This window comes from Emydura macquarii, unplaced genomic scaffold (assembly GCF_026122565.2).
Source record: "Emydura macquarii macquarii isolate MOO-44397 ecotype Brisbane River unplaced genomic scaffold, CSIRO-AGI_Emac_v2 contig_3080, whole genome shotgun sequence".
NCBI lineage: Eukaryota > Metazoa > Chordata > Testudines > Chelidae > Emydura > Emydura macquarii.
The window spans coordinates 160,848-178,205 of NW_027133217.1; the positions used below are offsets into that span (position 1 = coordinate 160,848).

Genomic DNA, 17,358 nt, shown 5'->3' on the forward strand with positions numbered 1-17,358 from the left:
GAGCTGTAGTTCTTGGTCCCTGGTGCCCACGTCCCCTATGGGCCTTGTACCCTGGCTGGACTATAAAAGTACGGGAACCTGTTAATTCAACTGAAAGTGTCAAAAAATGAAACAGTTTAATATTTCTGAATCCATGAGGTTTGGAAACTTTTGTTCCAAGAAATTTTCACTATTTCACCTTTTTGTCCCAATTTGGGATGAAAACAAATATAGAAATATTAGAATTTCCCATGGGACAGAAATTGCAGTTTTTGATCAGCACTACGGAACAATCACCCTTGTGTTTAGCATGATGAACTCCCTACTTCTAGTGTCTATCCCCGCTCAGTTACCCAGTGCACTTCCTTAGCCTGAAGCAACGCTTAATAAACCTAGAGAGCAGTTGCTCTCACTTAGTCAATGATTTAGATTAAGTTCAATGTTCAACTGGAACTGCATCAACCCAATGCTTGAACGATTCCATCACCTCTTTTTTAGCAGGGTCCACGCCGTCTGGAAGTTCATCCACTGTCTTGTTGATCAGCACTTCTCTGGAGTAGGCTCCATTTCCATTGGTCACTAACGAAGGCGCGTTGTTGTTGTGATGGTTGCTGGTGCTGTTGTCGGGGTGTGGTTTATATGCAGGTGAAGTTTTCACCACTCCTGAGCCGGCGGGGCTGGCAGCTTTACTGTCTGCCTGTCTCTTGTTCAGGTTGGCGTTGTTAAGATCCTGCAAGGTGTAAGAAAGTCTGTCAGTAAAGCGAGATTGGACAGGTGCAATTGACCTGTGGGTGGTTGATCTCCTGGGATGTTTATTCCTGCCTGGGGCAGGTGGGTCTTTTCTTAGTATGTGATCAGTTGGGTTAATATATCAAACATGGGGACCGGGATCCTCCAGGAGCAGAGAGAACTTGTAGCCCATAATATTATTCAATATAGTAGCTTCCCATCAATCATCAGACATTATGTCATGGCAGTAGAACCGAGATGCTGCGGCCATTGGAGACTTTATAAATACCCAGTCAATACAGCTTACAGCAGCCTGACTTTTCTACTAATGCTGCCTTGGGCAAGGTCTGTGTGAGCCTTCAAGGAAAAGGACAGAACTTTTCCCAATAGTTATGCTTATCTGTTTCCTCTCCCCAGACTGCTGCATCTCCTGCGGCAGATAAAAACTGGCTGTCCATTAGCTTCTCCCTGATCTTCTTCTAAGAGTCACTCTGATCCAATCAAGGGATGGAAACAATATCACGTGACCTATGTGACCAATCACAGCTAAGTAACCCAGCTAAAATTTTGAATAGAGTATCTTATTTTTATTTCATTATTTGTTTTGCGGTGGCGCCCAGGAGTCCCAGTCACAGACCAGCGCCAGGTGCTGTACAAATACGAAACAAGACCATCTCTGTGGAATCCATACATTTGTCATTGGTATTTGACATCTCTTCACCATCATTAATAGCAGTGCATAGCACTGATTGCACACTGCCAGTGCAAACTGCTCCACCAAAGATCCCTCCCCATCGATTTATTTGCACATGTAACTTAAATAGCGGCTGTCCAGAAGGTCAAGCCATGCCATCAGATGACTGTGTGCAGCTCTAGCTGAAGTCCATGGGAGCTGTGTGTAGCACAGAATGTACAGATCATTATATGCGTAGAATATAAAAGAATAGTTAATGGGTTTGTGCTTTAAGATAGAATAGCGAAGTATATAGCTTGGGAAAAGGGCCGAAAGGACCTAACAAGGGCCGTCCAGGAGCTAGCACAGCACAAATAGAGGGCGGAAATAAGAATGGATGAGCTGACCGCATGAGCTGACCGCAACCGGCTGGGTGGAAAACGGGAAGTGCCAACATGACATGTCACTTTGACATGTGGCAAGCTGAACAAGTAAACTGATCAGGTTGAGCAAATAAACTGATCAGCTTGAGGGTACCCCAAAAGTCAGTCGCACTTTGGACTGCAACCTGCTGGGATCCTCGGTAGCTAGACTGAGCCCTTCTATGAACCAGCAGCGTCCAAGGGACGGCTAACACTTCTTCGAGTCGACTCGGCCCAAGGGGCTTAGGGAAGGAAGCGCTTTTGGTAATGTATGAAAGTAGCACTTGCTTTAAGATAACCAGGAGTTTACAAACAACCATCTGTCTGTAAGCACGAGGTAGTAAGTAACAGAATTGTGTACTATAAGAAATGATTGCATGCATGGGAAAATATTAGACCTTTGTATCTTTTTCTGGTTTTGTGTTTTTATTAGTTATGTCTATGCACTTTGTTCTTTACTAATGAATAAATAAATGAGCAATATTTCTTCAGTTGAAGCCGTGTTCGCATTCTTGTTCGGTCACCCCCGTCCCTCGATCGAGGCAGCTCCTCTGCTCCCAGACCCCCATGACCCTAGAGTAAGAGCCTTACTGGCTGCTCTGGGTTCATGATATGTATTTCACTGAGAGTTACACAATGACACTTAGGTCATACTTGGAGAACATACAATAACTTAGATACTGTGGTTTCACATTTCCTGCTCTATCCAGGGCATGAACATTATAAAATCCCTATAAAAATAAAACATATATAACAAATGGAAAAAAGGGAAAGTTGATAGTAATGAGTATAAATCAGATGTTAGAAACTGCAGAAAATGGATAAGGGAAGCAAAGGGAGATTAGGAGAAATCTATGGCCAGCAGACTTAAGGCCAACGAGAAGGAGATTTGAAAATACATTAGGAACAAAGAATCCTGACAATGATACAGGTCCATTATAAGATGGAAATGGTACAGTTATCAATAATAATTCAAAAAAGGCAGAAGTGTTCAATAAACAAACAGATGATATAGCCCCATCATATGGAATTTTCTATTCCACTAGTATCTCTGGAGGATTCTAGGCAAAAGCTACTACAGTTGAACGTTTTAAAATCAGCAGGTATGATTAAACTTGCATCCAAGAATTTAGGAGAGCCAAAGCCACTGGACCATTAATGTTGATTTTCAATAAGTCTTGGAGTACTGGGGAAGTTCTAGAAGACTGAAAGAATGCTAATGTTGAACCAACACTTGAAAATGATGAACAAGATGACCTGCACAAAATGCAGTCTGACATCAATCTTGGTCATGATAATGGAGTGGCTGATGCAGGACTCGATTAAGAAAAAATTAAAGAAGAGTAATGTAGATTAATGCCAATCAATATGGATTCATGGCAAATAGATCCTGTCAAACTAACTTGGTATCTTTTTTTGATCAGATTACAAGTTCGGTTGATAAAGATAATAGTGTTGACATAATAGACTTCTATCAGGCATTTGACTTGGTACCGCAAGACATTTTGATTAAAAGTTAGACCTATATCAAATTAACATGGCACACATTAAATGGATTAAAAAGCTGGCTAACTGATAGATCTCAGAATGTAATTGTAAATAGGGACTTGTCATTAAGCAGCTGTATTTCCAGTGAGGTCTCGCAGGGATCGGTTCTTGGCCCTACGTTATTTAACATTTTTAGCAATGACCTGGAAGAAAACATAAAATCATCACTAATAAAGTTTGCAGATGACACACAAATTGGGGGAGTGGTAAATAACAAAGAGGACAAGTCACTGATTCAGAGCAACGCAGATCGCTTGGTAAACTGGGTGCAAGCAAACAGTATGATTTTAAAATGGCTAAATGTAAATGTATACATCTAGAAACAAAGACTGTAGGTCATACTTACAAGATGGGGGACTATTAGTGACTCTGAAAAAGATTCGGGGGTCGTGACGGATAATCAAGGGAACATGAATTCCCAGTGTGACTCTCGGGCCAAAAAATCTAATGTGATCCTGGGATGTATAAACTGGGGAAACTTGAGTAGGAGTAGAGAGGTTATTTTATCTCTGTATTTGGCACTGGTATGACAGCTGCTGGAATACTGTGTCCAGTTCTGGTGCCCACAATTCAAGAAGGATGTTGATAAATTGGAGAGGGTTCAGAGAAAAACCATGAGAATGATTAAAGGATAGAAAACATGCCTTATAGTGACTGACTCAAAGAACTCAACCTATTTAGCTTAACAAAGAGACGTTTAAGGAGTGACTAGATGATAGTCTATAAATATAAATATAAATGGGGAACAAATAGTTAATAATGGGCTCTTCAGTCCAGTAGAGAAATTTATAACACGATCCAATGGCTGGAAGCTGTAGCTAGACAAATCCAGACTAGAAAGAAGGTGCACATTTTTTATGTTAAGAGTAATTAACCACTGAAATAATTTACCAAGGGTCATGGTGGATTCTCCATCACTGACAATTTTAAAATAAAAAATGAATGTTTTTCTAAAAAATCTCCTACTCTAGGAATTATTTGGGGGAAGTTCTCTGGCCTGTGTTACACAGGAAGTCAGGCTAGAGGATCACAATAGTCCCTTCTGGCCTTGGACTCTATGAATCTCCTGTTTACCAACAGCAACCTAATTCTTTTTCACTCAGGTAATAGAAACAAGCTTTTGGCCACGGTAGCACAGTTAAAATTTGGATATTGTAGCTACGAGTTATTTTCCCACTCACCACAGTGATCTCTGATATAGCAGACACATCTCCTAAGCTGTTCTTCATCTCCTCGTAGGACTTGCCATCCTAAAAGTAAAGAGAGTTATGAGAATCAGACTCACCGAAAAGGCCACTTTTATTTAAGGGAGCATGCTCAAACTACAGTCACAACATTCTCCTGCTCCTCAAACTGGCATCTAGGTCAATACCCCATGGTTTGGGACACAGAAGCCCAGGTACTGCTGCTTCAGCTTTGAGATCTGCACTGGCCTTCCAGTGAATTAAGAGCTCACACTGTATCATTGGGTTCATCAATAGGTATGGAAAGGCACGGCTCTGGAGCAGAATGCACTTTACACTATTTGCTATGGGCTCCATTTATCTCCTGCCTCTCTGTCAGGGGGTGGGTGGGAGGGATCTGGGAACAAACACAATGGCACAGTTACTCTGCCTCTTGGGATCCCCTGGGATCTGCTAGTTTTGGGATCTTAATCACCCGACCCCTTCTGCAAGAGTCGGCAACACCCAGACAGAGCATCCAAAAACCAGACTGTCTGATAAAAACCGGAGTCCAGGGATGCCAACTCTCATGACATCTGGTGTTTTCCTTAAAGCCTCAGTTCCCGGAGTCATGGGATTATGTGAGACTCTCAGCTGCCATTTAAAAACCAAAGTTTTAAGCCTGCGTGGTTGCAGGGAAAAGTTTGAAAACATGAACCCTAAAGGCTCCAACATCAGAAGGCAAATAAAAAGAACCCAAGAGTTATTACTTTTTACAGTCTCATAATTTTTAAGCCAATCTCATGATTTTTGAATGCTTGGGTTTAGCTGAAGCTATTTGTGATTTTCTCCCATTTCACTTAGCCATAATTCTTCAACGCTAATCTCTCTCACTTGCTATTTCTACTCCATTCATTTGCACTGGAGCACCATCAAGTGACTGGAGTCTGGCTTCATAGCACTGGAGGGCAGTGTTTCAGCCAGATTGTGTTCAATGAATTAAAAAACCAAACCTATTTGATTTTATGAAAACTTAAAAACACAACCATAGACAAACCCCTGAACAACCTAGATGTTGGGCCTAAACTGCTTGTCTTTAACTAGAGCTAGGCAAGACTGGAACCAGGGTGTTAGTGTTTGGAGTTTTGACTAAAATATACACATTTTCAACGATATATATTTTTTAAAAAAAATGTGCGTTTAATTGAAAAGCAATTTATTTGTAGGAAAAACGTTTTGACCAAAGTTTCACCCAGTTCTATTTGTGATACACCCCAACTAACAGTTCTCACTAGTTTTTACTCTATACACAGTAAAGAATATGTAGACCTCTACCCACTGATACTTCTCTGAAATATACATATTTTCGTACAGACACAGGAACTTACGCTCCACTTATACGGATCCCAAGCACTGAACCAGCCTGTGAAGGTGAGTGGTTCATAGCCTTGCTTCACCATTATTATTGGTGTTGCTAAATCTCTTCCAGCTGGATGGGTCTTCAAATAGTCTTTGGCTGAGGAAATAGCCTCATTTCTTTCATATGCATTGGAGTCTTTGCCAATCCAAAGGAAAATCTACAGTGAGAGAAGGAAAAGACAAGCAAATGGTAAGAACTGCACGAGACCTGGATGTCTCCCTCCCTATTCATAAATTGTGATAATGAGAGCAAGGCACATGTGTGAGGCATAGCACAATGAACTTACTTTGTTGGTAGTTCACTGCATTGGTCAAATATTTCCTGGAACCAAATGATATTTTAAATGATGGCCTGGCAGGTGTCCTGAGAAGCATGTGTAGCTCCATAGAAGTGAGGAGCAGACAATGCTGGCCTCAGCAGCAAAGTGGGTTCCAAGATGGTACCTCTCAGGGTTAGAAAATATGCAGTGGGCTCATTCATCAGTCACAAACAATGACCCTGGTCACTCTAGAGCTGGGTCCAAAGCAGAACCACAAAATCACCTGCTCAGCATGTCAGGATGCCAACTAGAATTGCTGGGTCTGAAACGGTCCCTGGGACTTTGACTCTGAATTGACTCCAAAGTCAGAAGTGGCCTGTTTTCCCATCTTGTGTCTTTGCGCTCTAAGAACACGAGGAGACCACACAGGACTCCAAATGGCTGCATTTATTAACTATGTGCAGACAGTCAAGGCCAAGCTACCCATGTATGCTGCGGCTTCAGCAGGGTTCTGTTGTCTGCACCTATAGAAGACAGGGGGGCTGCAATAGAGGGCTCCCAAACTAGTTAAAGGGATTCTACCTGATTCCTACACACTATATCAGATTTGGTTCTGAAACAGCTTTGATCTAGCCTGCTGGCTGATTTTGGGCAAGTCACTTTGCCGCTCTCTGCCTTGGTTTTCCCATCTGATCTCCTTTGTAAAGCGCTTTGAGAGGTACAGCTGAGAAGTGTTGTAAAAAATCTAGGTTTTGTTAATTATACTGGCCTACCTAGCTGGGGTGTTGGGAAGCTTAGTAAACACTGGCAAAGCATTTGAGATCCTGGGTGGAAGGTGCTATTCTGAATGTCACACTGAATGCTGCATTAAAATAGGTCAAGCCAGCATAAATGCACAGCTGCCATTTCAAAGAGGGTGGGGGGGGGGGGAATTCCACTGACCTCTTCCCAAGTGTCTAATAACATGACATCATCTTCTTCCAAGTCATCCTGGCAGAAGCCCACCACCTCCGTCATGATAAACCGCCCTGTCTGGTTGGAGCACTCGAATAGGCGGGGCTGGTATCGAACCACTGGCTCTTGGAATCTTGGCAGGAGGAGAAGAACCAGGAGATGTGAAATCTTTTCCCACTTTTGAGTCCAACATGCATGATAGCTGTGGCCACTAGGGGTCAGACTCGTACATGGCAACACCCATCAGCTGTGATGAAAGTTGGCAGGTCTGCAGGGTTTGCTGGAATGTTTTTGGGAGTGTAATCATGTGGTTCAGAACCCCCAAGTCTGGGGTTCAAATGGGTCCCCCCAGAAGTTGAAGAAAAATTCCACCCGAACCACCAAGATCTGCCTGCTTTCAAGTTGAAGCGACATTAACTCGCCAGGTTTCAAATGGCTCCTGCCGAGACCCCCTTAACTTTCCCAGACTCAGCTTAGCTGGAGTGGGGAGGTCAAGTTTGCCGGAAATGGGTTGAGGTTCCCGAAGCTTCCAGTGCCCCAGGTCCATGTTTCAGGTTTGTAACAATCAAACCGACAGGAGCGTTCACACAGCCCTTCTTCTTAACCCTGACAGGAGAGCCCAGGCCCAAGACTAGTTCAGACCTGGATTTCAACCCCTTCCCCAAGAAAGGCCAGACCCAGGGCCCAATGGGAGTCTTTGCATGGATTTCAATGGGTGTTGGGTCATGTCCAGAGCTTGGGGATATTCCGATCTGGGATTCCGGGTTGGCCCATTCTGGGGAGAGGGTCTAGCTCGGAGATCCGTACCCAGTCTTGCTGCGAAGGCCTGACTCTCAGCTCAGTTACAGCTGTGCAAACCCACTGCAGCCAATGGAATTAGCCCTTAATGCATTACCTCTTGTCACTGGCATAGGGGGCTTTTCCTCCCAGCGCTACCCAGAACTCCGCCGGCTCTTGTCCCTCCAGAATGGTCTGCTTGTCCCGTTTGGAGACTATGTTGGCCGCCATCTTTGCCATCTCTCTCTCATCCCCGCTGCAGCCCTGCATTCGCGGTACAAGATCAGAGGGGTTCAGACTGGCAAAAAACATCTGGGAGCTAATGGCCGGTCACCCAGGTGTCAGTGCATCACTGCCCTCTGCTGGAGAGAGCTAGAGCTGCCCCGGTGTTTGGGATTATGTCCCGCTCCAGTGGGTGGGCTGGTAAGGGGAGGTGTTAATTCTGCAGAGAGATTTTCTTCCCCCTTGCAAAGGGCAGAGGAGTCAGTCATCGTTATGACTATGTTGTTTGCAGTCATCGAGGCCCAGATCCTCACAGGTGTGTAGGCACCTGACGCCCCTTGATTTCAGCAGGAGGATCTGGGCCCTAGGAATTGGTTCTCCCAGTTGCCAGGTGTCTGGTTTCCAGTCAAGATGGGAACCTGGCCATGTTTGGTCCGCATTCTTGACGGGACACTAGAAGTCCAATTACCTGCAGTAACCAGCCTCTGCCACTGGGGGCAGGAAAGAGCAGCAGCTGCAGCCTGGAAAAGTTGCTCTGCTTAGCTGCGGCTACCTGATGGAGGGGACTGGTTGGCCCCCGGATCCAGCTCCGGCTCCAGGAGGTAGGTCCTGGTACTGCTGCCTCCGCTCAGGGAGAGAAAGGGATCCTGTCCGCTCCTCCTGCCCCCCTCCTCCTCCTCCCTCCACTGTGCCTTGATTTCCCCACCCTAGCCCCTCGCTCTGGGGACTGACCGCCCCTCCCCGCCGGCTGTGCCCCGAGTGGACAGGTAGGTTCTGCGTCAGCTCCCCACAGCCCGGCTCTACAGGTGTCAGGGGAGCCCCAGGGAGGGGGGCGCACGTGGTGGGAGGGGTGGACGGAGGGATGGGGGAGAGGAGTGAGTGGGGGTGGGGCCTTGGGGGAAGAGGCGGGGCAGGGGAGTTCAGTTTTCAGCTGTTGAAAAGCTGGTGACCCTATGGCCCCAGTGGACCTACTGAAACTGGTGGGACCAGAGGCGTAAGCAAGTCCCACTCAGCAGGAGTGAGACTGGGGGGAAGTCGGGCCCGGTGTCAACGTGGCGCTACTCCCGTCAGCCGCTCGCTCACCTTGCCACACCACAGGTAGCAGACCTGGCTGGTCTTGAGCAGGAAGACGTCGTTGGAGTTGAGGGAGGAGGCCCGGGCCGGCACCTCGATGGTTTTGGTGTTGAGCTCATCGGTGCCCCTCACTTGGAAGAGGCGGATCACGGGCTCGGGCTCCTTATTCTGCGCGCGACTCGTGCCTCCCTACGAGAATTCACATCGCATCACGAGGTGGGGTGGGTGCAGAAGCCCAGGAGGACAGACTTGGGCATCTAAGCCCTTCAAGCTGCCAGTACGGAAGGACCAAGGGAATGATCCAAAGCCCACTGGAGTCTGGAGGAGCCTTTCCATTCCTTTCAGTGGCCTTTGGCCCAGCCCCGAAGCTTCCAGCAGGAAGACAGCCAGCACGCCACACGCCTGCTGCCGGCATTTGCCGGCAATTGGGTCAGTTATGGTGCCCGCTGAGCAGGGGGGTTCCAGCCTGCCGTGCAGAGCAGGAAGAAGCTCTTTCCCTGATGAAGCAGCCGGTGCAGAAGGCAATGCCCAGAGCACGGTGCTCTGTGCCGTAGGTCAATGCAGATGCTTTCTGCAGAGAGAAGCCGCTCAGATTCCCCCGGCCCTGTGCTATTGGGCGTGTGACTGAATTCTTTAACTCACCGTGCAATGGCTGCACAGCTCTGCTTTGAAAGGGAAGTCATAGCTAGTGGCCAGGGGTGGGTGCCAGCAGGGCCCAAGGATAATTTTTTTGGGCCCAGTACAAACCTTTAACCCGGGCCCCCTCTCATAATGAGGGTAATGGGGATTGCAGCCTGCGCTGGACCCCCCAGGGCCTCTGGGCCCCGGTAAAGTGTACCCTTGCCCCCTCCCGCCATGGGGGGCCCTGGGTGCCAGGTCTGAGCTGAGCACTCTGATTCTATGGTGATGGGTCAGTCTAAGGACCCTAATCTCAGCCATGCCACAGACTTGCTGGGGAACCAGGGACAAGCTGCCTGGCTGGGCTATCCAGCAGTGCTCAGTGTTGGCCTAACTCTGCTCCCAGCTAAGCCAAGCATTAGGTTGGTGCTGAGCACTTTCAAAGGTCCCCGCCTCATTTGCTGTGATTTACAGTTTGATGCCTTGCATTTAATTCCACTATACAAAATAATTAGAGTCTAGAGATGGAAAAGATCGGATAGCTGAATCTAGTTCAGTTTAGGACTGTTCCCTATTAGATATTTACTGATGACTTTGTTCAGCCTAGTTCAAAATGTGCCAGGTGGAGAGAGGAAGGATTGCCCAGTGATTAGGGTGGACGACCCAGCTTCAGTTCCCCACTCTGACACAGACTTCCTGTGTGACCTTGGGCATGTCACTTAGCCTTTTTGTGTCTCAGTTGCCCATCTGCAAAATGACGATAATAGCACTGTCCTGCCTCCTCACAGGGGGTTTTGAGGCTAAATCAATTAAAGACTGACCGGGGCTCAGATATTATGGCAATGGCAGCTGTATAAGTACATACGACACCAGTATGGGGTTTTCAGCACTTCCCTTGGGAGACTTTGCCACAGCCTCAAACAGACCTAACTGTCAGGCTGTTCCTATTCCTCCTAGAGATGCCCCCGTCTACCATCCTAAACAGTTCCTCTTCCCTCCTGGTGTAAGCTATGCCTTCTCGCTGTGGCGGTCTGTCCATCTCTTAGGGGTGGCTTGGCCAGTTAGTGGTTGCTGGTGAGGCTAACAGAGGCGTGTCTTTTAGCTCAGGCAGCAGCGGCTCGTGCATTAAGATCCAGAGATCCCAGGTTTGATCCTCCCCACCGACAACCCACCCAGGACATCAGCGTCAGCTGAAGGGTGTAAGCACTAGTATATTTCCCTCGAGCCAAAGCCGTCCTTACCTCATAAATAATCAGGTTGCCCTTAAAGATGGCAAGGAAGTGCTGAGGCTCCTTGCCCATTGTCACGCGAACCTGCACCGGCTCGTTCCCATACTGTTTGTCAAGCTCTATGGCATTGAGAGCAGAGGCAGTGATTTCATCCACAGAGGCATGGCGGCCCTAGGAAGGAGAGAGAGATGCCTGGTATTGCATTTCAGGAGATGCTACGCACATGCAATGGTTCATGGTTACAAACCTTCCCAAGCAGTCAAACGTTACCAGCTCCAGGCTGTCAAACATCGTGGGGTTTTGTGTATCATGAGATTGGCTTTAAAATCATGAGGGTTCTAAAAATAATCACTGTGGGATTTTTTTGTATTTCTTTTCTGGTCCTGGAGCCTTTAGCGGTCATGTTTTCATGCTCTTCTCCACAACCATGAAGGATAGAAAATCTCTTTTAAAAAATGAAAGTGGAGAGTCACGTTCACATGACTCCATGCGCTGGGACTGTAAAGAACAACATGAAATATTGCAAGATTTGCTCTCAGATCACGAGAGTCAGCAACACTGCCTCTGATGGTCATAGCAGTGGAGAAAAATCACGGGCCTGATTCTCCACTTCCTTGCATCTTGTGTTGTCATGCTCCCCTAGGCAAAGTGAGGGTGTCTGCAGCCACCTCTGGGGTGGAGCGTGGCAGCCAGCCACATTCTCTGCATTCACTTAGCACACAAGCAAATGGTTACACAACATGCAAGGCAGCAGAGAATCAGGTCCCACCATTCTGCCAGATTTATGAAAAGTGTGTGTGTGTGGGGGGAAATGGTAATTTTTGCCAATCTTTGTTTTTGCTTTGACAAAATGCAGGTCATGCACGTGAAACCCTCTGGCCCACCAGCCAGAGGAAAACATCCATAATCCTCTCAGGCCTGGAACTGAACAAAACATCCCCTTGACTAACTGCATGGTGGGGAATGGGGTTGCGATGCATGTGAAGAGTGGACTGCCTCATCCCTTTCCAGGCTCTGCCATGCACTTCAGCAACCTCTGATTTTCTCAGTGTGTTCCATGGCTTCCTGTCGGATGGATGTTTGCCGAGGCTGGTCTTGCGTTCTGAGGAACTGCAGTAGAAGCCACTGCTGCCACTTTCAGACCCTTCAGTGAAACACACTAGAGCTCCATGTAGAAGGATGCAGAAGGTCACAACACTGGCTCAGCTGGGATATGGGGCATGGGGGTCTGTGAAAGAGCGGGACAGAACCAAAGATGCTGGGCTCGTCAAAGAAGAGTGAGTGTTTGGGGAGGTCTAGTGTGTTTTTCGTTTTTGGGGGGATATTTTCTTCAATTCTGGGCTTCTGTCAATTATATCCAGCCCTTTCCTGCTTGGCTTTTACTTACTTGCCACATATAGATAATGTACTGAGGTCTGCCTGATTTCAGGTACGTATAGAGGACCAGGTAACAATCTCCTCCGTAGAACTGCCCGTAAGTCTTGGGTTCCACTGGTTGCATGTGCAGATCCTCAATCCTCCACACCTGCACAGAAACCCTCAGATCAGAAAAGTGGGATGTTGCGTGTGCAAGTGTGTGTGTGTGTGTGTGTGTGTGTGTGTGTGTGTGTGTGTGTGTGTGTGTGTAAATATACCACAGCCACTTCTTCAAGGGCCCCACTGACGTTCAGGTCAGTAGGTTTTATATAAAATGCCTACTTTACCACGGTGTGACTCCCGCTTTGGCTGTGAGAGTCCACTGATTTCCTCAACCTATCCTATCAATGTGTTCTTGGCTGCTAACATCATGCAGCACCTTACCTGAGACAGAGGAATGAGCCTGCTGACTCCTTTGCTTCACTGATCAAAGCCATAAGGTCAGATGTCCCTCCTCCCTGAGAGAATACTGGGGGCAGTGGGGGGGGGGGATTTACAATAACTCTTCTGAATAGTCACAGCCTTCTGGGAGTTCGTTCTGGCTGCAGCCACGCAGCCTTAAGCCGTGACCTCACCAGATCTGCACAGCTGCTGCATATTAAATGGCAGATGGTTTGGAAACATGTCCATGATTGCAACCTACGTAACAGAAAAATGATTTGGAAAGTGATTGCTCACCTCAACTTTCCCGGAGGCATCATCTGCCATTCTCTGTTCCGCAGCTAACTCTGGTCTGACGTGTAACTGAGAGGCATCAAATTTCACTTGATCCACCTTGGCTGTACACATTAGCAGAATACATGTGTTAAGCAAACCTTACAAGCATACAGTTTAAGTACTGTACACTGTCCCATAGCTACACACAATTGTCACATACATGAGAAAAATCCTGGATGATAATGATCTGAAAACCATCATATCATGAGTATTAGAGGTTTTTAAGGCCCAGCTTGATAAAGCTCTGGCTGGGATGATTTAATTGGGGTTGGTCCTGCTTTGAGCAGGAATTTGGACTAGATGAGCTCCTGAGGTCCCTTCCAACCCTAATCTTCTATGATTTTATGAAGTAGAACCAACAAATCTGGCCCTCCTAAGCCTATGGCTCTATGATTCTAAGAAAATGTCTATTGTTGATGGAATTTGGGTGTTCTGTTATTTACCCCTCAGAGTTCAATAATAATAATAATAGAATTATGGATCAATATTACCCAATCACATTGTATATTCAAAAAGTACACTCTGATTGGCTCCAATGAGTTCCATTAAAAGTATGATTCACCTCCCAAACAAGTGATTCATGATTGTTTTCAGGAGCTGTAACCATTTTCCCCCCTTTTAAATGTTCTTTTCAAAAGGAAAAATGGTTACATTTCTGAAGGTGATGACAGAGAGACACTTCCAGCTGTCATTGATGAAGACATGCAATATCTATGTAACTACACATATTCACTTCATGTTTCTATCAACAACAAGGTCTACTGTCCCTCACCATTTTCCCTTTTGGAACAATGCACTGTAATATTCATCTCAACAAAAGCCAGTGAGCTAAATTCTGCTCTCACTTACACTGATGTAAATCGCGAATAAGCCTTTAACTTCAGTGGAATCCTAATTTTATGCCAGCATAAATGAGAGCAGATTTTTATCCAAAATCTGTTTATTATATTAATAGTTACTGATTTCTGAAGACAATTAAAACTTTTTTTGGGGTGAATTATTGAGATTCGTTTCCTAACTGATTTCTTGATTGTCAAAATTTATATTTGACATCGCTGACGATTTTGCTAATTAATTATGTAAGTATAAAGTATCAGCAATTTTTATTGTTGCTAAATTGCTGAATCCTTTGTATTTTAAAGAAGATGGAAGATACACAGTTACAGAAGAATGGGCAATAAGGCTTTAAAGCTACTGAAGGTTTGAAACAATCAGTGTAAAAGATATTCCTCGGGCCTCATTTTTCATAAGGAAAGCTGACAGAACATCAAATCAGTGACAATGAAGCAAGTTAAAAAGCAGCCACTATTTATATTGAGGATTCATATATTCCAAGGCCAGAAGGGGCCATTGTGATCATCTGGTCTGACCTCCTGGATAACACAGGCCATGGAACGTCCCTGAAATAATTCCTAAAGCAGATCTTTCAAAAAACATCCAATCTTGATTTAAAAATGGTCACTGATGGAGAATCCACCAGAACCCTCTGTAAATTGTTACAATGCTTAATTACTCTCACCGTTAAAAATGTTCGCCTTATTTCCAGTCTGAATTTGTCTTGCGACAACTTCCAGCCACTGGACCATGTTATACCTTTCTCTGCTAGATTGAAGAGCCCATTATTAAATATTTGTTTCCACGCAGGTACTTATAGAGTGCAATAAAGTAATCACTTAACCTTTTCTTTGTTAAGCTAACTAGATAGACTTCTGGGAATCTATCGCCATAAGGCATGTTGTCTAATCTCTTAATTATTCTTGTGGCTCTTCTCTGAACCCCCTCCAATGTATCAGCCTTCTTGATGATCTCACCAATCTTGCTAGTTGTGTAGGCTTTGCCAAGCCCTTGAGTTTCCTCCTTTTCTGTCCACCTCTTGAAGAGCTGTTTAAACATTGCCGACTCCGCGCCGTCGTTCACCACTTCCACGTTGGTAGTAGCCGGATAATTCTTAGCTTTGATAAAGCCCTACAGGGAATCCAAAAGGACTTCACTTAGCTCATACCAGTCTCTGTACAGAAACATGGTAAGAGATGGACCGAAGGTTATCTGGGCCTGCACCAACCCCATTGATCCAAATGCTTCCAAGACTCTTAAGAGGTTTGGAATGTAAAACCCTGAGCTGGACCTGAATTTTGTAACTGCTCCCAAAATCCAGATCTAGACACATGCAAACTCTGAGATGTACCTTATTCAGGGCTGACCAGAGCAGCACGGGCCCATGTCTTTTTAGGAATGGCCCCTTTTTCTCCCTGCTTCATAGATACAGAGAGCTCCAGATGAGCCACCAGGAGTTGAGAGGAAGAATGATCCCCAGTGGTTCGGGTACTAGCGTGGGGCTTGGTAGACTCAAGTTCAATTCTTTGTCCTATTGCAGATTTCCTGTGTGACCCTGGGTGAGTCACTTAGAGTACGTCTTCACTGAAGGCGGCAAATTCGCCACCGTCAGATCGATCTGGAAGTCGACTTGTTAAAACCACCCCTCAAGTGGCGCGGCGCAGCGAAGATGCGGCGCGCAACGGAATTTGAGAAGTCAATGGGAGTTACACAAGCTACTCTGCATAGCTTGTGTAACTCCCGTCGACTGCCGCTGAATTTTAAGGTAACTGTTGACCAGGCCTTAGCCTCTTTGTGCTGCAGTTCCACATGTACTAACTTGTGAGAAAACTACAAACTGCCTTGTCTTCACTAGGATTTCACTTCACGTTAGTGAGCACATGAATACACCTTTTCTGTCCCCTGTGAAAACAAAGCCCTAAATCCCCTAGGCTACTTTGAAAACATCAACTATACATTCACATTTAAGGCCTGATCCAAAACCCACTGAAGTCAATGGAAAAACTCTTTATGACTGCAGTGGGCTTTGAACCAGGCTGTTAAGGCATCTAAATAAATGGCCTCATCCCCACAAAGCTCCTATTTATTTCATCCAAGCATGACAATGTTGGTTTAAGTCCATCATTACTATATCGTCCTCAGTTCGCATGCGAGAAAGCAGGTCAGCTCCCATCAATCAACGCTCCATTGTAATTCTCAGCAACGTCCAGGGTAGTTCTTAGCTACTCAGATTGTTTTAAATATGGGGCTCACCAGAGCTCGGCTGAATGCTGCTTTTCTTTCCTCCTTGCTGGAGTCTTTTCCTCTCCAAACATAGATTTTAAAACCACCTTGATCTAAAATGTGACAGTCCTGAAGTGAAGCAGAGGAAATAGACAGATCAAAAATTGTGGTCAAACCAGGTTTCCCCCCTTATCCAAAGTGTCACCTGCACTCATGTCTAGACTAGAAAAATGTTGTGCCCATTTTCCAGCCATGGTTCAGGTGCATGATTGCTAGCAGCAGAGCGAGAGCTAGGATAAGTAGTTGCACGATTACCGGAAAATGGATACAACATTTTCTGAACTAGACGCAGTTCTAGCTGATCTCTAGAGTGGAGGTCTTCAAAGTGTGGGGTGTTCCCACTTGGGGGTGTCTGGAGGAAAGTTGGGGGGTGGGAGCCCCGGGGAAGCCTCACGGCTGAGGTCAGGGATGCCCCGCCGCCCCAGGGATTTCAGCTTGGAAGCCCTGCCACATTGCTGCAGCCCCCAGCCCCAACTGTTTTCCCACTCCCAGCCCCAGCTGGGGGTTCAGCAGGGGACACAGACAGGAGTAAGGGGGGCATGGGGTAAAAAGATTGGGGATCTCTGTCCTAGAGTATCTGACACTTGTTCCAAAACCAGCAATGAGTCCTTTGCACACATCAGCAACCAATCCGTCAGCTCCCCAAAGCACAGGGTAAGAGAGAGAGACTAGAAATGCAGGCCCTACAAGTCCAACCATCAGCCTGGTGTGCTAGATTAACAAGCATGGTCTTGATTTGTAGAGTGCCTGCTAGGAGCAAGAGGAGTACAACACTGAGGCCTGACTTAGATCTTTCTTCCACCTGTGTAGCTCTGGAGTGACTTGTGTGGCACACTGCACCCCTTGTGCACTCTTCTGGTGTGATTGTGTATCAGTCGTGTTCACCCTTAGAGTGTAACTGTGTGTGTATTGTTCAGTGCAAGGTACGTCACGTAAGGGGTTTTTGGAATGCTCAGGACCTGCTGGATGTTATTGTTATGTTGTATGTTTGTTGCAATGTCATATGCATGGGTATGAAGCTCTGCTATGTAATAGTCTCAA

The 17,358-nt window shown here is 46.1% G+C and overlaps 1 protein-coding gene across 1 annotated transcript in view; it reads right to left on the bottom strand.

Moving 5' to 3' along the window:
• LOC137141509 (villin-1-like) overlaps positions 1 to 17,358 on the bottom strand; it is a 50,136-nt gene that overhangs the window by 3,364 nt on the left and 29,414 nt on the right. Inside the window, exons 9-19 of the mRNA XM_067530396.1 lie at positions 16,288 to 16,386; positions 15,012 to 15,165; positions 13,162 to 13,262; positions 12,455 to 12,592; positions 11,080 to 11,238; positions 9,230 to 9,409; positions 8,043 to 8,188; positions 7,136 to 7,280; positions 5,903 to 6,091; positions 4,533 to 4,601; positions 467 to 709 (exon numbers count right to left, since the gene is read on the bottom strand). Of these exons, the coding sequence (XP_067386497.1) occupies positions 467 to 709; positions 4,533 to 4,601; positions 5,903 to 6,091; positions 7,136 to 7,280; positions 8,043 to 8,188; positions 9,230 to 9,409; positions 11,080 to 11,238; positions 12,455 to 12,592; positions 13,162 to 13,262; positions 15,012 to 15,165; positions 16,288 to 16,386 (1,623 nt within the window). The remainder of the gene's footprint in view (positions 1 to 466; positions 710 to 4,532; positions 4,602 to 5,902; positions 6,092 to 7,135; positions 7,281 to 8,042; positions 8,189 to 9,229; positions 9,410 to 11,079; positions 11,239 to 12,454; positions 12,593 to 13,161; positions 13,263 to 15,011; positions 15,166 to 16,287; positions 16,387 to 17,358) is intronic.